Source organism: Pristiophorus japonicus, chromosome 1 (assembly GCF_044704955.1).
Source record: "Pristiophorus japonicus isolate sPriJap1 chromosome 1, sPriJap1.hap1, whole genome shotgun sequence".
NCBI lineage: Eukaryota > Metazoa > Chordata > Chondrichthyes > Pristiophoridae > Pristiophorus > Pristiophorus japonicus.
Window position 1 is genome coordinate 16,576,895 of NC_091977.1, and position 27,519 is coordinate 16,604,413.

At 45.9% G+C, this 27,519-nt stretch overlaps 1 protein-coding gene across 8 annotated transcripts in view; it reads left to right on the forward strand.

The window, feature by feature from the left end:
• htt (huntingtin) overlaps positions 1 to 27,519 on the forward strand; it is a 250,339-nt gene that overhangs the window by 116,873 nt on the left and 105,947 nt on the right. For all 8 annotated transcript variants that reach the window (XM_070877815.1, XM_070877836.1, XM_070877828.1 and 5 more), the window contains 7 exons: positions 2,597 to 2,743; positions 4,623 to 4,743; positions 7,559 to 7,701; positions 10,821 to 10,972; positions 19,137 to 19,336; positions 21,808 to 21,934; positions 26,813 to 26,940. In XM_070877815.1, coding sequence (XP_070733916.1) covers positions 2,597 to 2,743; positions 4,623 to 4,743; positions 7,559 to 7,701; positions 10,821 to 10,972; positions 19,137 to 19,336; positions 21,808 to 21,934; positions 26,813 to 26,940 — 1,018 coding nt within the window. The remainder of the gene's footprint in view (positions 1 to 2,596; positions 2,744 to 4,622; positions 4,744 to 7,558; positions 7,702 to 10,820; positions 10,973 to 19,136; positions 19,337 to 21,807; positions 21,935 to 26,812; positions 26,941 to 27,519) is intronic.

The following is a 27,519-nucleotide window of genomic DNA, read 5'->3' on the forward strand; positions in this document are numbered from 1 at the left end:
TATTTTATATATAACTTTAAATCAAGTTTTCCCCTTTTGGTAAGGGCACTAGAACCCACAAATTTCCAAATTAAACTTTAAAGGAAACTTAGCTCAAATTAAAATTGTGTTCCCAGTTGAAATGATGCACTCCAGTCCCTCTGGTGCCCACCTCTCGTGGAAGGCCGCGAGCGTATTGGTAGACTGCAGGCTGGGGCCATTACAGGGATCGGAGTGCGGCAGCACACCACTGCAGGGAGCCAGGTCGCTGATTGCAGTTCGGGTAGGCACGGCAGGAGGGACGAAGGAGCAGCAAGAGTTTGTAGATTCAAGTGACCAGGGCCCAGGAGACGCAAGAGTTTGGGGCTCAAGAGGTGAGAGCCCAGGGGCAGCACGGGCTAGCCCACACTGCGATATGTGTGCATACTCGGACTGTGCAGCAGTGCGGGTCTCCAGTCGTCCTGGGTAATCCTTGCCACTGGAACAAGACCTAGCTCTGTCAAGCTTGTGTGTCGTGGCTGATATGCAACGGCCACGACAAGTTTAAAAAATCCACGCACAGGCATCTTCCACCCTTCGGGATCTGGAACATTGAAACACCTGTGAACTCATCCCTTTTTGGCGTGGAAGCAAGTCATCCTCGCTTGAGGGACTGCCTATGATGATTGGTAGACACGGCGCGCTTCATCTCGAGGGACACCCTGGCGCCAACATAGCCACGGAAGAAAGGCAGGCAGTTGGGCTGAACGGCCTCCTTGACCACCTGCTGCCTGGAACAATTAATGGTCACCTTGGCCAGGCCCAGGAGCAGTCCCACGAGGAGGCCCTCCGACCTGCCCACTCCCTACCGCACCGGGTGCCCAAAGATCAGGAGTGTGGGACTGAGGAGCAGCCCTTTCAAATAATGAAAGAGGGGCTGCAACCTCACACGTTGGGCATCGACATGGAATACGGACTCCTCCAGACCGCAGAAATTGCAGGTGGTCTGGGAGTCCGTGAACCGACTTAAAAATTTATTGCACGGGACTGCCCAATAGATAAAAGGGAGGACTCCCGCATAGAGAGCCCTCCATTGTGCACACTCGCCTCCTCCGGACGGCAGGATGGTGTGTCCGGATGGCAAACGAGGATGGCAAAATGGAATCCCCTCCATGCAGAACTGAAAGGGCAACAGCTCCACAAACCTCTGAGCATGTTCATAGGTGTATACATTACATGATCCAATTAGTCCTCCTCCCCCTGCTCTTTCCCCATAGTCCTGAAAATGTTTCCTTTTCAAATATTTATCCAATTCCCTGTTGAATCTGCTTCCACTCCCTTTTCAGGCAGTGCATTCAAGATCATAACTCGCTGTGTTTAAAAAAAAAAAAAAAAATACATCAAAATAAATAAATAAATAAATAATTCTCTGATTCCTTCAAGATGCAGTTACATTGGTCACATACGAGTTCATAAAAACACAAAATGCTGGAAATACTTGGTCAGGCAGCAAAAAAACATTTTCCCTCATGTTACCCTATTGCCTCTGGTTCTTTTGCCAATCGCCTTAAATCTGTGCCCTCTGTGATTCTTCAAGCATTGGCAACAGTTTCTCTATTTACTCCAACTAAACTCTCCATGATTTTAAACAGTTCGATCAAAACTCCTCTTATCCGCTACTTGCAGGAGAAAATTAATCTTCCTTTTGATACAATATCTAGTTCGCTGTATAATTGGTCGATAGCGGAGGTCAAAGCTGATAAATCAGAAGACACCAGGCTACAGAAATTTTAATGACATTTAACATTGAAACGGAATGTATGGTCTTGGAAATGCTCACAAAAGTCAGAGGGGGGAGAAATTGGGGTCGTCTGTGTCTCTATAACAGGGCGGTAACCGGTAGCACCCCGCTCCGCTGCGCTGGCGATGACCACGTCCTCACTGTGCGCAGCGACCCGTTTCGCCCTGGAGCGCCCTCTTAATCGCAACGGGCGATGCCAGCGACAGCTTCAGGGGGCGTGTGCAGGGCGGGCGGCTGCTGGCGAGCGCGAGGTAAAGGGGAAGTGGCGTGCGCAAAAAGAAAATTGTCCGACTTAGCGGTTGCAGACCATTGCATCTTTGAACTTGGGGTCTGTGCCGCGATCTGGCACTCCACTGGTGGCACAGTACCCCACTCCCCAGTGGTCCAGGTCGAGACCTGCAGATTGGCCCCCCCTTTTAATGAATGGCAGTGTCCTTTCTACCCGGTAGTCGCGCTGCGCCCCTCTCCCTTTGCTTCCGCCCCCTTAGCGTCCCACAGCGTTATTTCGCGCTCCACTTCCTCTCGGGGGCAGTAACCCCAATATCGGGGCAGTAACCCCAATATCGGGGCCGGGATTTCTGCGCCTGGCACAGGGACTCCCGCCTCCCACAGCTGTTGCCGTCCCCAAATGGAGAGCTACGCAATTTCCCCCCCCCCCCCCCCCCCCAAGTCGTCTTATATCTGGTGTAAGTTAATAGGTATTTTAATAATGTGAGCGCCATTCCACCTCTTGAGACGGTTGCATTCTGATATTAACTGCAGCGTTGAGCTCTGAAATCATAAATTGGGTGCAGTGCTCGTGAACGTTGTTTAACTTTTCTTCCTTTGTTCTTGCAGGCTTATACCTCGGCTGTTTTTTGACTGCGATCAGGGACAGTCGGATCCAGTGGTCGCAGTAGCCAGAGACCAAAGCAGTGCTTATTTGCAGCTTCTCATGCACGAGACCCAATCTCCTTCTCACTTTGCAGTTAGCACCATCACCAGGTACTTGCCCTCTGTCAGCTACCACGTTCATTGAAGGTTGTCTTTAATCGTTGCATCCCTTATTCTCTCCGCCCCTACCATTGGCCGTGTTTTTAGCTGTTTCGGCCCCAAACTCTGGTATTCCCTCCCTATACCTCTCCGCCTCGCCTCCTCCCGCTCCTCGTTCATGACCCTCCATAAAATCTACCCATTTGGTTTGGTCATCTGTCCTAATATCTCCTTGTGTCTCGGTGTCAAGTTTTGTCTGATAACACTCCTGTGAAGCACCTTGAGATGTTTTTCTATGTTAAAGGTGCTATATAAATGCAAGTTGTTGTGTGTAATTTGATATCCGTAATGGTGACCATGAAACTATCGCATTGCCGTAAAAACCCAAATGGTTCACTAATGGTCCTTTCGGGAAGGCTGGTCTGGCCTTTATGTGACTCCAGACCCGCAACAATGTGGTTGACTCCTAACTGTCCTCTGAAATGGCCCAGCGAGACACTCAGTTGTACCAAACCGCTATGAAAAAAGACCTTCACCACATGGACTGCAGTGGTTTAAGGCGGCGGCTCACCGCCACCTTAAGGGCAACTTGGGATGGGCAATAAATGCTGCCCTTGCCAGCGACGCCCATATCCTGTGAATGAGTTTAAAACATTTTTTTTTTTAAATTGTACGGACACAATGGGCCGAAATGGACTCCTTCCATGCTGCAAATTTCTATGATTTGATATTTGCTTCCTGAAGGAGATCCTAGTTTTTTTGTTTGCAGTACCTAAAATAGTGATTAGAAAGTACCGACAGTAATAGCACTTGAATGTGGAGAGTTTTTTTAGCCTTCTTTGCAAATGAGCAGCCGAAAGAATAGTCTAATCTTCCTATCGAATTAAGCGCTCGGTAAATCCATCCCGAAACAAGTAGTGGTACACATCGACTTGTTTGCTCCCCAACAGGCTGGAGGATCTATCTGGAAAGGTCAGAGTTCAATCTTGCTTGTGCCATCTCTTGGGGCAGAATGTGCAGTGCTTACCTTTCACAGTCTGCTATTTGGGGAGGTTCGCGTGCCTTTTTTTATTCATTCATGGAATGTGAGCATCGCTGGCAAGGCCAACATTTATTGCCCCTCCCTAATCTAATTGCCCTCAAGAAGGTGGTGAGTGACTTGCTAGGCCATTTCAGAGGACCGCTAAGAGCCAACTACATTTCTGTGGGTCTGGACTAGAATGACAGATTTCTTTCACCAAAGGACATCAGTGAACCAGATGGGTTTTTATGACAATCAGGTAGTTTCATGATCACCATTACTGATGCTAGTTATTTCATTCCAGATTTAATTAAGCAATTAAGCGTTGGCCTTTATTGCAAGGGGGTTGGAGTACAAGACTAAAGAAGTCTTGCTACAATTGTACTCTATATCTGGAGTTACGTGTACAGTTTTGGTCCTTATCTATGGAACGATATATACTTGCCTTGGAGGCGGTGCAGCGAAGGATCACAAGATTGGTTCCTGGCATGAGAGGGTTGGCGGAGCAGGCTCGAGGAGCCATATGGCCCACTTCTAATTCTGATATGTTCTTGCAGACTGAGCGCTTGTCTACAGTGGGGCTGGGGAAAGATAGCCAAAGCAAAATCGCAATCCAGCGGTGCACTTTTTCCCCTCGGTCCAAAGATAAACCCAGTTCCTATTCGAATGTGGAAGGAGGTTACGTTTGTCTCGATCACACCTGTTTAAAATGGTGCAAACTAAACCACAAAGTATTGAGTCGCATCTGTAAATTAAACCACTTTTTTTTTTCCATTCGGTCCGCTAGCTTGGAATCGATTTTCAAAAATATCTTGCCATTGCTTCGCTAATTGAATTGATTTTGTGAAAATGTTTTCCCGCATCTTGCAGAACGTACAGAGGATTCAACATTTCACAGAGCACCAGCGATGTGACGATAGAGAACAATCTCTCCCGTGTTATCACTGCAGTGTCTCATGCATTAACCTCGTCCACCTCCCGAGCCCTCATCGTGAGTGATGACCGTTTTTTAAACTTTACATCCTGACTCTTGGGTGCTTTAAGTGACTGCCGCTGTCAGTAACAGCAAGTGATGGGTTAGCATGTTTGCGTGCCATTGATCTGCCTGATGTTTTAACAGAGGTGTTTAAACCCCTTTTAGATTAATTGATTATCAACCACCTTAAAATAGTGGAGAGGGGAAATGTCCTCCAAATGCATCAGGCCTTCATCCACTAATCTCGCCAATAGAGATTTCTAGGCTTGAAAGTGTGTATATATATATGTGTGTGTGTGTGTGTGTGTGAAATTCTGTACATTTCTGAACATTTGATTCAATTTGGCTCATTCTTCTGTTATGGTTGCTCATTATTTCAACCAGTCGATTCATAAGAACATAAGAATTAGGAACAGGAGTAGGCCATCTAGCCCCTCGAGCCTGCTCTGCCATTCAACAAGATCATGGCTGATCTGGCCGTGGACTCAGCTCCACTTACCCGCCCTCTCCCCGTAACCCTTAATTCCCTTATTGGTTAAAAATCTATCTATCTGTGACTTGAATACATTCAATGAGTTGGCCTCAACTGCTTCCTTGGGCAGAGAATTCCACAGATTCACAACCCTCTGGGAGAAGAAATTCCTTCTCAACTCGGTTTTAAATTGGCTCCCCTGTATTTTGAGGCTGTGCCCCCTAGTTCTAGTCTCCCCGACCAGTGGAAACAACATCTCTGCCTCTATCTTGTCTATTCCTTTCATGATTTTAAATGTTTCTATAAGATCACCCCTCATCCTTCTGAACTCCAACGAGTAAAGAGCCAGTCTACTCAATCTATCATCGTAAGGTAACCCCCTCATCTCCGGAATCAGCCTCGTGAATCGTCTCTGTACCCCCTCCAAAGCCAGTATATTCTTCCTTAAGCAAGGTGACCAAAACTGCACGCTGTACTCCAGGTGCGGCCTTACCAAGAAATAGGAGTAAACCATGCGGCCCCTCGAGCCTACTCCAACATTCAACAAGATCACGGCTGAACTACGTCAACTCCACTTTCCCGTCCGATCCCCATATCCCTTGATTTCCCCTAGAGTTTAAAGTCCATCTATCTCGGCCTTGAATGTACTCAAAGACTGAGCATCCACAGCTGTCTGGGTTAGAGAATTCCAAAGATTCACAGCCCTCTGAGTGAAGGAATTTCTCCTCCTCCTCAGATCTAAATGGCCAACGCCTTATCCTGTGAATTCATACTTCTAATGAATAGAAAATGTAGTCTTGTGTAAAATTGCTAGATTTCCTTTTACCCCTCCCCTCGTCTCCCTGCCAAGTGATGTAAAACAAATCTTCATTCACTCCTTTGTACAAAATAATAGGCTGCCACAGAATTGAGGAAAATCGTGGGATGTTGTCATTTAAAACTGTTGCATCCTTGTAGAAAGGATTTTTAAAACTATGCACGTCTGGGAGGGAAAAGGTTTTTTTGTTTGAAATATTCCACCAAGACTACATCTTGCCGAGTACTGTAGCACAGTAGTTAAGTTACTCGACGAGTAATCCAGAGGTAATAAAAACAGAAAATGCTGGAAATACTCAACAGGTAAGGCAGCATCTGTAGAAAGAAAAACAGATTTAATGTTTCAGGTCGATGACCCTTTGTCAGAATTAAGATAAGTTCCGTGGGGCAAGAACAGGTTGAAACGATGGGTCTGCCAGGACAGTCCTGTTTGTGGATCTTGGGAAGGAGGTAGAAGCAGGCTGTGCAGGATTGGTGGACTATGAGATTGGTGGCCGTGGAGGGAAGATCTCCAGAGGACATCAGGTCATTGACGGTCTGGGAAATGATGGCTTGCAGTGGAGTCATGGTCATGACACCTGAAAGGAAGGCAAAAGTTTTTTTGTTTAAAGCTCCGGGTGAGGCGAAGGATGAAATGGAAGTGCGGACCAGGACAGCCTTGAGATTGTGATCCGGTGCTGCAGAATAGAGAGGTCAATAACAGTTCTGATGAAAGGTCATCGACCGGAAACGTTAACTCTGTCTCTCTCGCCACAGATGCTGCCTGGCCTGAGTGTTTCTAGCACTTTCTGTTTTTGTTTCAGATTTCCAGCATCCGCAGTATTTTGCTGTTGTGCTAGAGGCCTAGACGAATGATCCAGGAGTTTAAATCCCACCGCGGCAACTGGGGAATTTAAATTCAGTTAATTAAATAAATCTATTGTCCTTCAGGGAAGGAAATCTGCCGTCCTTACCAGGTCTGGCCTATATGTGACTCCAGACCCACAGCAATGTGGCTGACTCTTAACTGCCCTCTGAAATGGCCTCGCTCAGTTGTTTAGGGATGCCCACATCCCGTGAATGAATATGCGTTTATTGCTGTAGAGGGGCCCCTTATGGTCAGATCTTCCTCGCCGCGAGGCAGCTTCGCTGACTGGAGTGTGTCCCCTTGCATCCTGCAGTGGCTCTGTAGGAGAGCCAGGGCCTGAGGGTGTCTGCGGGGCTCAGCACATCATGGTACCGGCTGTGAGTGGAGAGTTCAGGTTTCAGGGACAGGCGGCTATGGGAGTGTCTTGTGTCAGTCTGCAGTCCTCTGTTTCCCTGAAACTGACATGACCAGGGCAGAGGGGCAGCTGCTTTGAGGCTCTCCGTGCTGCCCAGAAAGATCCCGCTTTTAGGAATTTCTGGATTTTTTTTTTTACTTTCCACCATTGAAGGGAGGGGGTACTTTGGCAAATAGTACCCATTACTGCCACCCCTCCCTTTCCCTTTAACCGGGCCTCGCCCCTGCAATTATAACTGCTTAATCTCTGTGTTATGTGATTTCCTGTGCTTTATTTGCAGCTTGGTTGCTGTGAGGTTTTGTGCCTGCTTTCCATGAACTACCCTGTGTGTAATTGGAGCATTGGTTGGCACTGTGGCTACACGACCAGCAGTTCACAAGCATCCAGAGTCCATCTCTACAAGAACCGGGGGCGTTCATTCAGGTATAGGAACAGAGTTCACCGTCGACATTAAAAGACCCTGTGTGCCTGTCACGACTGTAGGGTCTTGTCACATTTCTACTACTTCTCATTGGTTAAATGTTTAAGACTAGGGTCTTGAAATCACGCCAGAGGATAAGTCTATCAACGCTTAATGTGTGTGGCTGAAATTCCCCTCTCCACTGTATTTTTATGGAGGCATTGTGGAGCTGAGTCCACGGCCAGATCAGCCATGATCTTGCTGAATGGCGGAGCAGGCTCGAGGGGCTAGATGGCCTACTCCTGTTCCTAATTCTTATGTTCATTAGCCCATTGAAAACACATATGTCAGCACTTCTAAAACAGTGGAGTGAGGAATTCTAAATGAACCTGTTAGTGTCCATACATAGAATTATAGAAGTTCACAGCACAGACGCAGGCCATTCGGCCCATTGTGTCTGCTGCGACATTTTGTTAGAGTAATCCAAAACTTCTCCCACTGCACTGCTCTCTCCCTATAATCCTGTATCTGTCTCTGCTTCAAATACTTATCCATGTTTCCCTTTAAAATTTGCTTTCTAATTCTCTAAAAAGTGAAAATCAGCAACAAGAGAAGGCAAGGTCTTCTTTCACTGACAGCCAAGTTGATATTTCGGAAGGTTTTTTGTTTTAAAACCTAGTTATGCTGTTAAAAGAAACAGAAAATGCTGAAAATGCTCAGCAGGTCAGGCAGCACCTGTAGAGATAGAAACGGAGTTAACGTTTCAGGTCAGACATTAGCTCAGTTTCTCTCGCCACAGATGCTGCCTGACCTGAGTATTTCCAGCATTTTCTGTTCTCTCAAAGTCAGCTGTGGCTCAGTGGGTAGCGCCCTCGTTTCTGAGTCAGAAGGTTGTGGGTTCAAGTCCCACTCCAGGGACTTGAGCACAAAATCCAGGCTGACACTCCCAGTGCAGTAATAAGGGAGTGCTGCACTATCCGAGGTGCCATCTTTCGGATGAGACGCTAAACCGAGGCCCCGTCTGCTTTCTCAGATGGACGTAAAAGATCCCATGGCGCTATTTCGAACAAGTGCAGGGGAGTTCTCCCAAGTGTCCTGGCCAATATTTGTCTCTTGATCAACATACAAAACAGATTATCTGGTCATTATCACGTTGCTGTTTGTGGGAGTTGCTGTGCGCAAATTGGCTGCCGCTTTTCCCATATTAAAGCAGTGACTACATTTCAAAAGTACTTCATTGGCTGTAAAGCGCTTTGAGACGTCCGGTGGTTGTGAAAGGTGCTATATAAATGCAAGTCTTTTATTTCAGATTTTCAGCATCCGCAGTGTATTGCTTTTGTATTTACATTGGCAATGTTCAACAAACATTGTCCAATTAAATCCTTTACCACTTCAAGTACTGGTTTCCATTAGAGAAACTAGCCCTCTATATTCACCGGAAAAAATCCTCCTGTCTCTCCCAACCCTTCACATTAATCTTGCCTCTGTTGTTCTCCTCCTTCCACAAACTTATCTTCATGAGTGGAGGCTGCTGACAATCCTTTCGTGCCACGTTGAATCAGCCATCAAGGGTCTTGGGGATAAAACTAAAACACATCCTTTCTGCCAGGACAAATTCGAAATGGTCCCCCTCGTTATGAGATTCCCATGTCATTTTTGGGATGTGGTGTTTAAGTTAGAGTATCCTGTCCGCAGTTGGGTACAATCTTCAGGGAGCGCATGTGTAATCATTATAATGCTTATTAAAGTTTTGAAATGTCAGCTGTACTTTCCTAGCTTTGCTAGTACAGTCCTGACCACTTTAAACATCCAGGTTTAAAACAGGCAGTCGCTTATGCTAGCGAATTGGTGGTGGAGTGGGACTAGCTGAAGTACTCTTGCAGAGAGCTGGAATGGGCTCGACGGGCCGCATGGGCTCCTTCTGTGCTGTAACCGTTCTATGAATTACATTAACATCAATTTCAAAGTTGCCAGTTCTTGCGGCTTAAGCACTCTGTTCATTTTAGGCAGTAACAGCTGTGCTTACTCACTATTTTGCACCTTACAAAGGTGCACTGAATGCAAGAACAAACATAAGTAAATAACACCTTGTTGAATGTTCAACTACCTTTAGTGTACTTGAAATAGAGATAAAAAATGCTGGAAACACTCAGCAGGTCAGGCAGCGACTGTGGAGAGACAAAAACACAGTTCACGTTTCAGGTTGATGATCCTGCGTCAGAATGGGGAAAGGTTAGCGATGCAACCGGTTTTAAGGCAGGGAAAGGGAGGAGGGCAGGAAAGAACAAAAGGGAAGGTCTGTGATAGGATGGAGGGCAGGAGAGATTAAATGACCAAAGGGATGATGGTGCAAGGCAAAAAGAGGATGGTAATAGGACAAGTAAAGAAACGAAAGATGGGTCTAGAGGCGTAAATGAGAACATCAGAATCCTCAACAACTGCCGTCTGGGGAAAAATGGGGGCAAAAGTTATGATTTGCAAGTACTTGAGCCTGTTGAATCCCCTCTGTGTAGTGATGTCTGTACTGACATCAATAAAGAAGCTGCAGATCAGAGTGGAGCTGGAAACAGCTGGGCAGAAGGTCACTAAACGCAGGAACATTCTTGTTATACAGCGGGGTACTGTAACAGTGGTACCCAGTTACACCGGCCATCGCCTATAGCAGAAAAATCGTGTTCGCAGGAACATGCATGCTATAGGCCAGGTGGCATAAATTTAAAGTAATTGGTAGGAGGTTTAGAGGGGATTTGAGGGGAAATGTGTTCACCCAGAGGGTGGTGGGGGTCTGGAACTCACTGCCTGAAAGGGTGATAGAGGCATAAAGCCTCACCACATTTAAAAAAAAAAATACTTGGATGTGCACTTAGCTGTAACCTGCAGGGTTACGGACCAAGAGCTGGAAAGCGGGATTAGGTTGGATAGCTCTTGGTCAGCTGGCAAGGACACAATGGTCCAAAATGGCCTCCTTCCGTGCTGTAAATTTCTATGATCAGCTTTGGGGACTATAAGCAAACCAGTATAATAGATTAGAATTAGTAATGCCAGTTTTTCGTAAAATTAGTATGAGCCGCCACTTAAAAAAAAAAAAAAATGTTATTGAGCTGTTCGTTGAGGTAACAACCACTTCTTCTTTGGTTTCTAGTTTATCACAAAACAGTCCGACAGACGACTCCCGTAAAAGCTGCACTGTGGGGATGGTCAATATGATACTGTCTCTGCTTTCCTCTGCCTGGTTTCCTTTGGACCTTTCTTCCCATCAGGACGCCTTAATATTGTCTGGGAACTTGCTAGCGGGTAAGTAGAATTGTTTGTCCAGTGCACAATCCAAATTCTTAGTTGTTCGGCCGCATACCCACCACAGATTGTCTTTTCTCCATCAGAGGAGGTTGTGTGTCATTTTTATTTTCCGAATTATCTCCCCTTTTTCTCTTTGAAGATGTTAGAAACATAGAAACATAGAAAATAGGTGCAGGAGCAGGCCATTCAGCCCTTCTAGCCTGCACCGCCATTCAATGAGTTCATGGCTGAACATGAAACTTCAGTACCCCCTTCCTGCTTTCTCGCCATAACCCTTGATCCCCCGAGTAGTAAGGACTTCATCTAACTCCCTTTTGAATATATTTAGTGAATTGGCCTCAACTACTTTCTGTGGTAGAGAATTCCACAGGTTCACCACTCTCTGGGTGAAGAAGTTTCTCCTCATCTCGGTCCTAAATGGCTTACCCCTTATCCTCAGACTGTGACCCCTGGTTCTGGACTTCCCCAACATTGGGAACATTCTTTCTGCATCTAACCTGTCTAAACCCGTCAGAATTTTAAACGTTTCTAAGAGGTCCCCTCTCATTCTTCTGAACTCCAGTGAATACAAGCCCAGTTGATCCAATCTTTCTTGATAGGTCAGTCCCGCCATCCCGGGAATCAGTCTGGTGAACCTTCGCTGCACTCCCTCAATAGCAAGAATGTCCTTCCTCAAGTTAGGAGACCAAAACTGTACACAATACTCCAGGTGTGGCCTCACCAAGGCCCTGTACAACTGTAGCAACACCTCCCTGCCCCTGTATTCAAATCCCCTCGCTATGAAGGCCAACATGCCATTTGCTTTCTTAACCGCCTGCTGTACCTGCATGCCAACCTTCAATGACTGATGTACCATGACACCCAGGTCTCGTTGCACCTTCCCTTTTCCTAATCTGTCACCATTCAGATAATAGTCTGTCTCTCTGTTTTTACCACCAAAGTGGATAACCTCACATTTATCCACATTATACTTCATCTGCCATGCATTTGCCCACTCACCTAACCTATCCAAGTCACTCTGCAGCCTAATAGCATCCTCCTCGCAGCTCACACTGCCACCCAACTTAGTATCATCCGCAAATTTGGAGATACTGCATTTAATCCCCTCGTCTAAATCATTAATGTACAATGTAAACAGCTGGGGCCCCAGCACAGAACCTTGCGGCACTCCACTAGTCACTGCCTGCCATTCTGAAAAGTACCCGTTTACTCCTACTCTTTGCTTCCTGTCTGACAACCAGTTCTCAATCCACGTCAGCACACTACCCCCAATCCCATGTGCTTTAACTTTGCACATTAATCTCTTGTGTGGGACCTTGTCGAAAGCCTTCTGAAAGTCCAAATATACCACATCAACTGGTTCTCCTTTGTCCACTTTACTGGAAACATCCTCAAAAAATTCCAGAAGATTTGTCAAGCATGATTTCCCTTTCACAAATCCATGCTGACTTGGACCTATCATGTCACCATTTTCCAGATGCACTGCTATGACATCCTTAATAATTGATTCCATCATTTTACCCACTACTGAGGTCAGGCTGACCGGTCTATAATTCCCTGTTTTCTCTCTCCCTCCTTTTTTAAAAAGTGGGGTTACATTGGCTACCCTCCACTCCATAGGAACTGATCCAGAGTCAATGGAATGTTGGAAAATGACTGTCAATGCATCCGCTATTTCCAAGGCCACCTCCTTAAGTACTCTAGGATGCAGTCCATCAGGCCCTGGGGATTTATCGGCTTTCAATCCCATCAATTTCCCCAACACAATTTCCCGACTAATAAAGATTTCCCTCAGTTCCCCCTCCTTACTAGACCCTCTGACCCCTTTTATATCCGGAAGGTTGTTTGTATCCTCCTTAGTGAATACCGAACCAAAGTACTTGTTCAATTGGTCCGCCATTTCTTTGTTCCCCGTTATGACTTCCCCTGATTCTGACTGCAGGGGACCTACGTTTGTCTTCACCAACCTTTTTCTCTTTACATACCTATAGAAACTTTTGCAATCCGCCTTAATGTTCCCTGCAAGCTTCTTCTCGTACTCCATTTTCCCTGTCCTAATCAAACCCTTTGTCCTTCTCTGCTGAGTTCTAAATTTCTCCCAGTCCCCAGGTTCGCTGCTATTTCTGGCCAATTTGTATGCCACTTCCTTGGCTTTAATACTATCCCTGATTTCCCTAGATAGCCACGGTTGAGCCACCTTCCCCTTTTTATTTTTACGCCAGACAGGAATGTACAATTGTTGGACTTCATCCATGCGGTCTCTAAATGTCTGCCATTGCCCATCCACTGTCAACCCCCTAAGTATCATTCGCCAATCTATCCTAGCCAATTCACGCCTCATACCTTCAAAGTTACCCTTCTTTAAGTTCTGGACCATGGTCTCTGAAATTACTGTTTCATTCTCCATCCTAATGCAGAATTCCACCATATTATGGTCACTCTTCCCCAAGGGGCCTCGCACAATGAGATTGCTAATTAATCCTCTCTCATTACACAACACCCAGTCTAAGATGGCCTCCCCCCTAGTTGGTTCCTCAACATATTGGTCTAGAAAACCATCCCTTATGCACTCCAGGAAATCCTCCTCCACCGTATTGCTTCCAGTTTGGCTAGCCCAATCTATGTGCATATTAAAGTCACCCATTATAACTGCTGCACCTTTATTGCATGCACCCCTAATTTCCTGTTTGATGCCCTCCCCAACATCCCTATTGCTGTTTGGAGGTCTGTACACAACTCCTACTAACGTTTTTTGCCCTTTGGTGTTCTGCAGCTCTACCCATATAGATTCCACATCATCCAAGCTAATGTCTTTCCTAACTATTGCATTAATCTCCTCTTTAACCAGCAATGCTACCCCACCTCCTTTTCCTTTTCTTCTATCCTTCCTGAATGTTGAATACCCCTGAATGTTGAGTTCCCAGCCCTGATCATCCTGGAGCCACGTCTCCGTAATCCCAATCACATCATATTTGTTAACATCTATTTGCACAATTAATTCATCCACCTTATTGCGGATACTCCTTGCATTAAGACACAAAGCCTTCAGGCTTGTTTTATTAACACCCTTTGTCCTTTTAGAATTTTGCTGTACAGTGGCCCTTTTTGTTTTTTGCCTTGGGTTTCTCTGCCCTCCACTTTTCCTCATCTCCTTTCTGTCTTTTGCTTTTGTCTCCTTTTTGTTTCCCTCTGTCTCCCTGCATTGGTTCCCATCCCCCTGCCATATTAGTTTAAATCCTCCCCAACAGCACTAGCAAACACTCCCCCTAGGACATTGGTTCCAGTCCTGCCCAGGTGCAGACCGTCCGGTTGAGTTGCCACGAGCCCTGGTAACATGGCAGTGCTTCACTCCAGTGAGTAATCGCTCACTATGGTCGACATGGTGTGACTGGAGTTTTCCCAATTCTCGGCTCGCCAGCCCTTGCTCTTTGACCCATTTGTTTCCGCGGCTTGTCGAGTGCAGAAGCGAACCAACCACCGCAGCCCAGGGACATTTGACCAATCAGAGAACATAGAATCATAGAAACATAGAAAATGTAGGCCATTCAGCCCTTAGAGCCTGCACCGCCATTCAATAAGATCATGGCTGATCACTCCCTCAGTACCCCTTTCCTGCTTTCTCTCCATACCCCTTGATCCCCTTAGCTGTAAGGGCCATATCTAACTCCCTCTTAAATATATCCAATGAACTTGCATCAACAACTCTCTGCGGCAGAGAATTCCACAGCTCCTGAGTGAAGAAGTTTCTCCTCATCTCGGTCCTAAATGGCCTACCCCTTATCCTAAGAGTATGTCCCCTGGTTCTGGACTTCCCCAACATCAGGAACATTCTTTCCGCATCTAACTTGTCCAGTCCCGTCAGAATCTTATACGTTTCTATGAGATACCCTCTCATCCTTCTAAAATCCAGTGAGTAAAGGCCCAGTTGATCCAGTCTCTCCTCGTATGTCAGTCCGGCCATCCCTGGAATCAGTCTGGTGAACCTTCGCTGCACTCCCTCAATAGCAAGAACATCCTTCCTCAGATTAGGAGATCAAAACTGAACACAATATTCCAGGTGAGGCCTCACTAAGGCCCTGTACAACTGCAGTAAGACCTCCCTGCTCCTATACTCAAATCCCCTTGCTATGAAGGCCAACATACTATTTGCCGCCTTCACCGCCTGCTGTACCTGCATGCCCACTTTCAATGACTGATGAACCATGACACCCAGGTCTGGTTGCACCTCCCCTTTTCCTAATCTGCCACCATTCAGATAATCTGCCTTCGTGTTTTTGCCCCCAAAATGGATAATCTCACATTTATCTACATTATACTGCATCTGCCATGCATTTACCCACTCACCTAACCTGTCCAAATCACCCTCCAGCCTCTTAGCGTCCTCCTCACAGCTCACACCGCCACCCAGTTTAGTGTCATCTGCAAACTTGGAGATGTTAGACTAAATTCCTTCATCTAAATCGTTAATGTATATTGTAAAGAGCTGGGGTCCCAGCACTGAGCCCTGCGGCACTCTACTAGTCACTGCCTGCCATTCTGAAAAGGACCCGTTTATCCCTACTCTTTGCTTGCTGTCTGCCAACTAGTTCTCTATCCACGTCAGTACATTACCCCCCAACACCATGCGCTTTGATTTTGCACACCAGTCTCTTGTGCAGGACCTTGTCAAAAGCCTTTTGAAAGTCCAAATACACCATATCCACTGGTTCTCCCTTGTCCACTCTACTGGAAACATCCTCAAAAAATTCCAGAAGATTCGTCAAGCATGATTTCCCTTTCATAAATCCACACTGACTTGGACCAATCCTGTCGATGCTTTCCAAATGCGCTGCTATTTCATCCTTAATGATTGATTCCAGCATTTTCCCCACTACTGATGTCCGGCTAACCGGTCTATAATTACCCCTTTTCTCTCTCCCTCCTTTTTTAAAAAGTGGTGGTGCATTAGCTACACTCCAGTCCATAGGAACTGATCCAGAGTCAATAGACTGTTGGAAAATGATCACCAATGCATCCACTATTTCTAGGGCCACTTCCTTAAGTACTCTGGGATGCAGACTATCAGGCCCCGGGGATTTATCGGCCTTCAATCCCATCAATTGCCCCAACACAATTTCTTGCCTAATAAGGATATCTTTCAGTTCCTCCTTCTCACTAGACCTTCGGACCCCTAGTACATCGGGAAGGTTATTTGTGTCTTCCTTCGTGAACACAGAACCGAAGTATTTGTTCAATTGGTCTGCCATTTCTTTGTTCCCCATTATAAATTCACCTGTATCTGACTGCGACCTACGTTTGTCTTCACTAATCTTTTTCTCTTCACATATTTATCGAAGCTTTTGCAGTCAGTTTTTATGTTCCCTGCAAGCTTCCTCTGATACTCTCTTTCCCCCCTCTTAATTAAACCCTTAGTCCTCCTCTGAATTCTAAATTTCTCCCAGTCCTCAGCTTTGTTGCTTTTTCTAGCCAATTTATATGCCTCTTCCTTGGTTTTAACACTATCCTTAATTTCCATTGTTAGCCACGGTTGAGCCACCTTCCCCGTTTTTTATTTTTACTCCAGACAGGGATGTACAATTGCTGAAATTCATCCATGTGATCTTTAAATGTTTGCCATTGCTTATCCGCTGTCAACCCTTTAAGTATCCTTTGCCAGTCTATTCTAGCCAATTCACGCCTCATACCGTCGAAGTTACCTTTCCTTAAGTTCAGGACCCGATTTCTGAATTAACTGTGTCACTCTCCATCTTAATAAAGAATTCTACCATATTATGGTCACTCTTCCCCAAGGGGTCTCGCGCAACAAGATTGCTAATTAGTCCCTTCTCATTACACATCACCTAGTCGAGGATGGCCAGCTCTCTGGTTGGTTCCTCGACATATTGGTCCAGAAAACCATTCCTAATACACTCCAGGAAATCCTCCTCCACCGCATTGCTACCAGTTTGGCTAGCCCAATCAAAATGTAGATTAAAGTCGCCCATGATAACTGCTGTACCTTTATTGCACACATCCCTTATTGCTTGTTTGATGCTGTCCCCAACCTCACTATTGCTGTTTGCTGGTCTGCACACAACTTCCACCAGCGTTTTCTGCCCTTTGGTATTCCGCAGCTCAACCCATACCAATTCCACATCATCCAGGCTCCTTACTATTGCATTAATTTCCTCTTTAACCAGCAACGCCACCCCATCTCCTTTTCCTCTCTGCCTATCCTTCCTGGATGTTGAGTTCCCAGCCTTGGTCACCCTGGAGCCATGTCTCCGTGATGCCAATTACATCATATCCAATAACTGCTGTCTGCGCAGTTAATTCGTCCACCTTATTCCGAATACTCGTTTCATTGAGGCATAGAGCCTTCAGGCTTGTCTTTTTAACACACTTTAGAATTTTACTGTAATGTGGCCCTTTTTGTTTTTCACCTTGGGTTTCTCTGCCCTCCACTTTTACTACTCTCCTTTCTATCCCTGATCGCAGCCCGACTGAGGCAGTGGCACTGATCGGGGAGCAACCCTGGGACCTTCCTTGTCTATACAGCTGAGCAACTCCATGCCTTACCCAGGAGAGCCATCGGGGACGTGCTGTTGCACGTTTTCAAGGCATACTGGGAAAGATCCTCTTCCATTTGGCTTCACCGGACCCGGGTTCTATCTCAGCTGTGCAGTGTAGAACAAGTTGTGGAGTAGCCTAGACTTCACACAGTTCAAATTCCACATTTACCAAGGGCACCACAAAAGGAATTCTCAGGCACCCATTTGATGTCTTCCTTCTTCCCAGCCAGAGGGTTTTTTCCACCTTTTACCGATGATCATTCCTGCACATTGTGGATTTAGCAACAGCGCATGGGGAGTTCCTCCGAACTTGTAAGTCTGCCTTCAAAGCAGCCATACTTGTGCAGTCTAGCCTCATGCCACTGCTGCAAAGTCGTCTTCCGTGCCTTTTATTGTTCTGGCTCCGCCCACCTGCGGACAGGGAAGAAGTTCTGCCCCAAAGTTCATAAACCCATTGCTGCTTCCTTTCACACAGTATTTCAATTTAGTGAGGTGGAATTACATGACTGGTTTATGCCGTACTCCTGATCATCGCCCGTAATATTCCCAAATGATTTTAGGAAGTAGGAGGAGCAGTCAGGAGCTTGACTCATTTCTTTTGTGATAGAAATCTTGGGAGCAACTTGCTCGCAATAGGTGTACAGCCCAGGGATTAAGTAGAGGAGCTTCATGTCCTTCACTCCTGGGAGAGAAAGTTATGGATCCTCACCAAGCCTTGCATGTGTAACCTTGGTTGTCACTCCAGTGCAGCACTAAGTACTGTATAGCTGGATGCACCATCCTTCAGATGAGTCATTAAACAGAGGACTGTCCTATCTGATTTTTACAGACTTTCCCATAGGCACTTTTTGAGCAGGGTCGCTGGATCGCGATCAGAAGCGAGAGATTTAGCTGATATGAACCCCTCACCTCCCCTAACCCAGGTGCACCATTTGAAGAGGAGGGAATTCTCTCAGTACCCTGGCCTGCACTCTTCCCTCAACCTGTACCATTAGGGAGGAAAAAAAAGATTAACTGATTATTCACCCCCTACAGTCTGTGGGTTGCTGCTGGCACGGACTGGCTGCAGTGTTTGCTCATACAAGTCACTTCACTTCAAATGCAATTAATGTTGTGAACTACTGAAGATATTTCTATATAATAAGGTGTAGAATAAATGCAAGCATTTCGAGTATGTATATAATATATTTGTATACAATATGGTGCAGTATAAATTCAAGCATTTCTAGTACATATAATAGTGGTATTTCTATATAATGTGCCGTATAATGCAAGAACTTCTTGTACATATATATTTCTATATAATAAGGTGCAGTATTTATTGTATGTGTAATACTAGTACTGCTCTGCATCTATGGTGCATCTCCCAGTGGCCAGCTAAGCGCAACAGTGATGGAAATCTTGGGAGCAACTTGCTCGCAATAGGTGTACGGTCCAGAGATTAAGTGGAGGAATGTCATTTCTTTCACTCTTGTATGGAGCGTAAACCTTGAGTATTTTCATTCCTTCAGCCTCTAAACAGCTAAACTGACCACAAAGCCAACTGCACTTTTTCCTCTGAGGACAAATAAATGGATGCATCCGCTTAAATTTTTTTGATATGTTGCTAGCCATTGCACCCAAATCTCTGAAGAATCCTTGGGCCAATGAAGATGAAGCCGGTACAGCCACTAAGCTCGAGGAACCGTGGCCCGCCTTGGCTGACAGGACCTTGGTCGGGATGGTGGAACAGCTATTCTCTCATCTGATGAAGGTCATCAATATCTGCGCTCATGTGATTGATGATGTTGCACCCGGCCCTGCACTGAAGGTATGTGGATTTTTATATTGAATCACGCCAGCATCAACTGCTGCAAATGTCCAGAATGAGAGCAGTTCATTGGAAGTCCAGTGCATTCATTCCACATGGTGGCAGCATGCAAAGTGTTGAACGTGTAAGATCAGCCATGATCTTATTCAATGGCAGAGCAGGCTCGAGTGGCCGCATGGCCGACTCCTGCTCCAACTTATTGGCCCCTAAATTCCGGTCGGAGGCCTTCGCAGCGCGTCCACTTCATGGAGGTACGGACAGTGAAGCTGGAGTCACGTGGGACTGGACAACCAATCGCGGTACAGTATTCTCACTGATAATAATGGGAACTCCTTTTCTCCGAGTTCCTATTACTATCAATGAGAATACCTCCTAAAACACCTAAACACAACATTCAAAAATAAAAAAATCTCAACATTTATTGAAATTAAAGTTAATTAAATGTTTCAGAAAAAATAAATTTTTTTCTGGATTTAAAAAAAAAGTGTTTTAATAGGGTTTAAAATAAACTTGCCCGAGTGGACAGGGTTTTTAACATAAAAATGTGTTTTTAAATTTTATTAAAACTCTTACACTGGTAAAAGTGGGCTATGCGTCTGTTTTTACCATGCGCAAGAGTTTCAAGGACATTCGCTGGGCAAGAGATGGGCAAATAACCCAATCTCTCCCACGCACATGTCCTTCCTGCGGGGATGCGGAAGATCTGTCAAGATATTTGGACTGATCGGGAAAAAATGGTTTTCGGCGCATGCACATTGCATGGCAAAACCAGCTTTTGTGAGGCCTCGTCGTGTCCGGGATTTCAAGGCCATTATGTTCTTATGCAAATTCTTCTTTTTCATCTCCCGTTCGCTTTATCTGTGTTTGCTTCACCCTTCCGCGGCCCCGACTGAACGCCTTGCCTCCTTGCTTGGTTTGCACTTCCACAGATTTCCCTTCTCCCTCTGCTGTCTCGTCCAAGTGGCCATCAACCATCCGTGAGCCAGTGTGATTAGCGTTGAGGGTCCGTTTACTGTGATCCGGTCCTCACCAATGTTCCCTTTAAGCTGTGGCCCTGCGCAGTCCGTGAGCCGGCTCTTAAACTGGGGGGGTGGGGCGGGGCGGGGAGCGGGGAAGCGCGCACGCTTGGACTTTTGAATGGGACGCACAGACTGTTAAAGGGGCCACGCGGCTTCAAAAAAAATTATGGGGAAACATTGGTCTGGGCCTGATGTGCACGCACTTTATCACTTCGCAGAAGTCTCTCTGGGCAGCAATCGGTAATAGGAGCCCTGGTCGTCTCCTCTCTCCCCTTGCCCTACAGCCCCCTCCACCCGAAAGAGGGGCTGAAACCACTATTGCTGTCCATGCTGCATCTCTAACCGATTGGCTAACTCAGCGCAGGCAGGAATTTGAAGCTGAAATCTCTCTCTTCCCGGCCCCCCTGTGTGTGGCTCAGCTTTCTCTGGATAAACCTCCCGTAGAGTTATGGACTCTTACAGTGCAGAAGGAGGCCATTCGGCCCCCCATGCCTGTACTGGCACATTGTCAGAGCTGTCCAATTAGCCCCCCCCCCCCTGTTCATTATCCATAGACCTGCAAACATTTCCTTTTTCAAGCATATATTTAAATCCCCTTTTGAAAGTTAATTTGAATCTGCTTCCATCTATGTTCCCTCTAATTTTCTTTTCCCTGTGCAGACCCTTAAAAGGCAGTTGCAAGCCCTCTCTTCCAGCGGCAGCAGCTGTGGAGCGGGACCTGCCGATCGAGGGAATATTGGCTTCCACCACCCTTTCAGGCAGTGCGCACAAAATCATAACAACTCACTGTGTAAAAACCTTCTGGCTTATCAGAGGAGCTGGAGAGCATGATTCCATATTTGTGTTCGCCCGGCAATGCGTCATAGGCAGTCCCTCGAACGAGGATGACTTGCTTCCACACCAAAAGGGATGAGCTCATAGATGTTTCAATGGAGGACCCGATATTCCAGGGGTGGAAGATGCCGGTGCGTGGATTTTTTTAAGGTGCGGTGACCGTCGGCCACCACACGGGCTTGACAGAGCTCGGCCTTTATCCAGTGGCAAGGGTAAACGAGAACGACTGGAGACCTGCTCTGCTGCACGGACCTCGAGCACACACACATTGTAGTGTGTGCTGGTCCGTGCTACCCTTGGCTCTTCTGGGCCCTGCACCTCCACCACGATCTCTCGCCGCTCCTCCGCCGCAAACATGTGTTTACAATAATGTTTGGCAATGAGTACGCAGCCGGATAGATAACGTGAGCATTTAGGTTGCAGGATAGTAAAAATGTTAAAGTTCTGACTCTTGAAAATTGAGGCGAGAAGGGGCAATTTGCGTAACCGAATCCAGTTGTGATAATTGTGGTATTTAAACTGGGGGAATAAGCACGCACTTAATTTGACAAAATGCGATTGAGATCACAGCTGGACCTTGTGCCATGCACTGCCACTTCACTGTGTTCTACTTCTCAGGCAACTCTCCCGTCGCTTGCGAATACGCCATCCCTCAGCCCAATCAGACGCAAGGGGAAGGAGCGGGAGTCCGCAGAGCAGGCGGCTGCACCAATGAGTCCAAAGAAAAATACTGAATCCAGTCCAGGTGAGAGAAGACGAACGCCGCAAGCTGCTTCAGGTTATCTCTGTTGGGCAGTAGCTGTTATTTTAAAAAATAAAGTAAAGAAAGAACTTGCATTTATATAGCGCCTTTCACGACCACCGGACGTCCCAAAGCTCTTTACAGCCGATGAAGTACTTTTGGAGTGTAGTCACTGTTGTAATGTCGGAAGCATGACGGCCAATCTGCGCGCAGCAAGCTCCCACAAATAGCAATGTGATAATGACCGGATAATCTGTTTGTGATGTTGGTTGAGGGATAAATATTTGCCAGGGCACCGGGAATAACTCCCCTGCTCCTCTTTGTATAGTAAAAGTAAACTTTATTTAAAAAGTTGAAATATTGCTTCTAGGTGACTTTTAGGAGAGAGGCCAGTGGTGTTGTGAACACTTGCAATGTTTTGTAAGGTTTATTAGTTTTGTACTATTTAGTGTGAGTTGTTGATGTAGGCAGAAGGGAGAATTATTATACATTGTGCATCTTAAAACAATAGTCCAAGATCAATAGCTTATTCGTGAAATCAGGAGTGTTGGCTTGTTAATTTAAAAAAAAACAATAAGCAAACGGATTGGGAGAGTGTGTTGAACAGTAATGCACAAGGTCACAGTGATCTGTGCTGCAGGGAAACGCCAGCCACTGCTTAGAGTCTCTGGCATCTCCTTCAGGGGAAGGAAAGAATTGGAGGTTATTTGAGTTGAAAGCTTTATTTTAATTGTGCAGAGTGGGGCTTTCTATCTCTGGAAAAGGGACTTGAGAGGAGACCCGATAGAGGTCTTTAAAATTCTGGAACGGTTCGAATAGGATGGACGAGGAGAAACTGTTTCTGCATGTGGGCGAGTCCAGAATAAGGAGGCATAAATACGATAGCCACCAACATATCAAATAAAGCAATTAGCAGGAATTTCTTCGCACAGAGTGTGGTGAGAATATGGTACCAGCTGCCCCGTGCAGTGGCAGAGAACACTGATACTTTAAGGAGAGGGTTGATACTCGCACGAGGTAGAAGGGTATACGGAGCCAGGGTAGACGGAGGCAATTGGAGTGAGAGGAGGCAATGTGGAGTATGAACATCGGCATTGAACAGTTGGGCTAAATGGCCTGTTTCTGTGCAACTTTGCTCATCTTCCTGCAAACATATGCACTGGCTGCCTACATAATAACAGTTCATAAGAAATAGGAGCAGGAGTAGGACATACTTGAGCCTGCTCTGCCATTCAGTAAGATCATGGCTGATCTGATCTTGGCCTCAACTCCACTTTCCTGCCTGTTCCCCATAACCCTTGACTCCTGTATAGTTCAAGTTCCTACAAAACAAAATGTTTTGCGACATCTCAACAATTTGAGCTGGATTAATATGGATGATCATGTTTCGTAGGATAGCCCAGATGAATACGTGGCTTGAGGAGTGGTGCAGAAGGGAGGGATTCAAATTCATGGGACATTGGAACCGGTTCTGGGGGAGGTGTGACCAGTACAAACCGGACGGTCTGAACCTGGGCAGGACCAGAACCAATGTCCTAGGGGGAGTGTTTGCTAGTGCTGTTGGGGAGGAGGTAAACTAATATGGCAGGAGGATGGGAACCTATGCAGGGAGACAGAGGGAAATAGAATGGGGCAGAAGCAAAAGATAGAAGAAAAGTAAAAGTGGAGGGCAGAGAAACCTAAAGCAAAAAGGGCCACATTGCAACAAAACTCTAAAGGGGCAAAGTGTGTTAAAAAGACAAGCCTGAAGGCTCTCTGACTCAATGCGAGGAGTATTCAGAATAAGATGGACGAATTAACTGCGCAGATAGCAGTTAACGGGTATGATGTGATTGGCATCACGGAGACATGGCTCCAGGATGACCAAGGCTGGGAACTCAACATTTAGGAAAGATAGACAGAAAGGAAAAGGAGGCGGGGTGGCATTGCTAGTTAAGGAGGATATTAATGCAATAGTAAGAAAGGACATTAGCTTGGATGATGTGGAATCGGTATGGGTGGAGCTGCAGAATACTAAGGGACAGAAAACGCTAGTGGGAGTTGTGTACAGACCACCAAACAGTAATAGTAAGGTTAGGGACAGTATCAAACAAGAAATTAGGGATGCATGCAATAAAGGTGACTTTAATCTACATATTGATTGGGCTAACCAAATTGGTAGCAATGCAGTGGCGGAGGATTTCCTGGAGTGTATTAGTGATGGTTTTCTAGACCAATATGTCGAGGAACCAACCAGGGAGCTGGCCATCCAAGACTGGGTGATGTGTAATGAAAAAGGACTAATTAGCAATCTTGTTGTGCGAGGCCCTTTGGGGAAGAGTGACCATAACATGGTAGAATTCTTTTTTAGGATGGAGAGTGACATAGTTAAATCAGAAACTAGGGTCCTCAACTTAAGGAAAGGTAACTTTGATGGTTTGAGGCGTGAATTGGCTAGAATAGACTGGCAAATGATACTTAAAGGGTTGACGGTGGATAGGCAATGGCAAACATTTAAAGATCACATGGATGAACTTCAACAATTGTACATCGCTGTCTGGAGTAAAAATAAAACTGGGAAGGTGGCTCAACCGTGGCTAACAAGGGAAATTAAGGATAGTGTTAAATCCAAGGAAGAGACATAAATTGGCCAGAAAAGCAGCAGATCTGAGGACTCGGAAAAATTTAGAATTCAACAGAGGAGGACAAAGGGTTTAATTAAGAGGGGGAAAATAGAGTACGAAAAGAAGCTTGCAGGTTACATAAAAACTGACTGCAAAAGCTTCTCTAGATATGTGAAGAGAAAAAGATTAGTAAAGACAAACGTAGGTCCCTTGCAGTCGGATTCAGGTGAATTTATAATGGGGAACAAAGAAATGGCAGACCAATTGAACAAATACTTTGGTTCTGTCTTCACGAAGGAAGACACAAATAACCTTCCGGAAATACTAGGGGACCGAGTGTCTAGTGAGAACGAGGAACTGAAGGATATCCTTATTAGGCGGGAAATTGTGTTGGGGAAATTAATGGGATTGAAGACCGATAAATTCCCGGGGCCTGATAGGCTGCAACACAGAGTACTTAAGGAAGTGGCCCTAGAAATAGTGGATGCATTGGTGATCATTTTCCAACTGTCTATCGACTCTGGATCAGTTCCTATGAACTGGAGGGTAGCTAATGTAACACCACTTTTTAAAAAAGGAGGGAGAGAGAAAGCGGGTAATTATAGACCAGTTAACCTGACATCAGTGGTTGGGAAAATGTTGGAATCAATTATTAAGGATGCAATAGCAGCGCATTTGGAAAGCAGTGACCGGATCGGTCCAAATCAGCATCGATTTATGAAGGGACAATCATGCTTGACAAATCTTCTGGAATTTTTTGAGGATGTAACTAATAGAGTGGACAAGGGAGAACCAGTGGATGTGGTGTATTTGGACTTTCAAAAGGCTTTTGACAAGGTCCCACACAAGAGATTGGTGTGCAAAATCAAAGCACATGGTATTGGGGGTAATATACTGACGTGGATAGAGAACTAGTTGGCAGACAGGAAGCAAAGAGTCTGGATTAACGGGTCCTTTTCAGAATGGCAGGCAGTGACTAGTGGAGTGCTGCAGGGCTCAGTGCTGGGACCCCAGCTCTTTACAATATACATCATTGATTTAGACAAAGGAATTGAGTGTAATATCTCCAAGTTTGCAGATGACACAAAACTGGGTGGCGGTGTGAGCTGTGAGGGGGATGCTAAGAGGCTGCAGGGTGACTTGGACAGTTTAGGTGAGTGGGCAAATGCATGGCAGATGCAGTATAATGTGGATAAATGTGAGGTTATCCACTTTGGAGGCAAAAACACAAAGGCAGAATATTATCTGAATGGTGGCAGATTAGGAAAAGGGGAGGTGCAACGAGACCTAGGTGTCCTGGTTCATCAGTCATTGAAAGTTGGCGTACAGGTATAGCAGGCGGTGAAGAAGGCAAATGGGTATGTTGGCCTTCATAGCTAGGGGATTTGAGTATAGGAGCAGGAAGGTCTTACTGCAGTTGTACAGGGCCTTGCTGAGACCTCACCTGGAATATTGTGTTCAGTTTTGGTCTCCTAATCTGAGGAAGGACGTTCTTGCTATTGAGGGAGTGCAGTGAAGGTTCACCAGACTGATTTCTGGGATGGCAGGACTGACATATGAGGAGAGACTGGATCAACTGGGCCTTTTTACACTGGAGTTTAGAAGGATGAGAGGGTATCTCATAGAAACATACAAGATTCTGATGGGACGGGACAGATTAGATGCGGGTAGATTGTTCCCGATGTTGGGGAAGTCCAGAACCAGGGGACAAGTCAAAGGATAAGGGGTAAGCCACTTAGGACTGAGATGAGGAGGAGCTTCTTCACTCAGAGTTGTTAACCTGTGGAATTCCCTGCCGCAGTGAGTTGTTGATGCCAGTTCATTGGATATATTCAAAAGGGAGTTAGATATGGCCCTTACGGCTAAGGGGATCAAGTGGTATGGAGAGAAAGCAGGAAAGGGGTACTGAGGGAATAATCAGCCATGATCTTATCGAATGGTGGTGCAGGCTTGAAGGGCTAAATGGCCTACTCCTGCACCTATTTTCTATGTTTCTATGTTTACATGTAAGAACATAAATAGGAGCAGGAGTAGGCCATTTGGTTCCTTGAGCCTGCTCCATCATTCAATAAGATCATTCAGTAAGATCATGGCTGATCTGATGTATCTGACCTTACCAGAGCATTCCCTTGTATCGAGGCAAAGGCTAATACTTTTCATAAGAGATGCTGTTGAACATTTTTCTCGGGCATTATTATCTTGGTAACTAGGGGGAGAGGCCTTTTACAATGTGTGCTGTACTCGGTGTTTTCCTGTGATTGATTTATTCTGTTTGCAGCTGCCAGACCTGCAGACGCTGTTGGGGCTGCACCAACAAGCAAGTCCACCTCGCTCGGCAGCTTTTACCACCTGCCCCCGTATCTGAAGCTGCACGACGTTCTGAAGGCTACATACGCAAACTACAAGGTACCAGCCCAAAGGGGACGTTTCATCAATCCCAGGTCACAACCACCCTGCCCCCCACCCCCCCAGGCCCTCCCAGAATTGAATTGGGTTTCACAGCCTGCTGCCCATTCTCTCGCGCACACAGTTTATGTACAGTATCAGAGAGCAGGTGCTGTTGGCTTTTTGTCCATATGTAGGTATTAACTATGTGCTCCCTATTTATTATTGGATTTCCGATATAAAAAAACAAAAATGGGAGGGGGGCAGTCAGTGACTTCATCAGGCAATAATCAGTTGGAGAATAGTGGACATTTCAGCACAGATGTGAAGGCGTTAGAAAGGGTACAGAGGAGGTTTACCAGTTATGAGGAGAGGTGGGAAAAGTTAGGACTGTTCTCCTTGCAAAAGAAGGTTAAGCACTCACTCCGGTCTCTCTCTCTCTCGTGCCCCCCTCCCTTGCTGTGTTTATAAAAAAATTTTAAATAAATGTTTTATCCAATATTTCTCCCTAATTTTTGCAGGACCCACTCACCGTTTTGCGCATGTGCAAAATTTAACATTGAAAAAGCCAGTCACGGGACCAGCAGCGAGCTGTGCAGC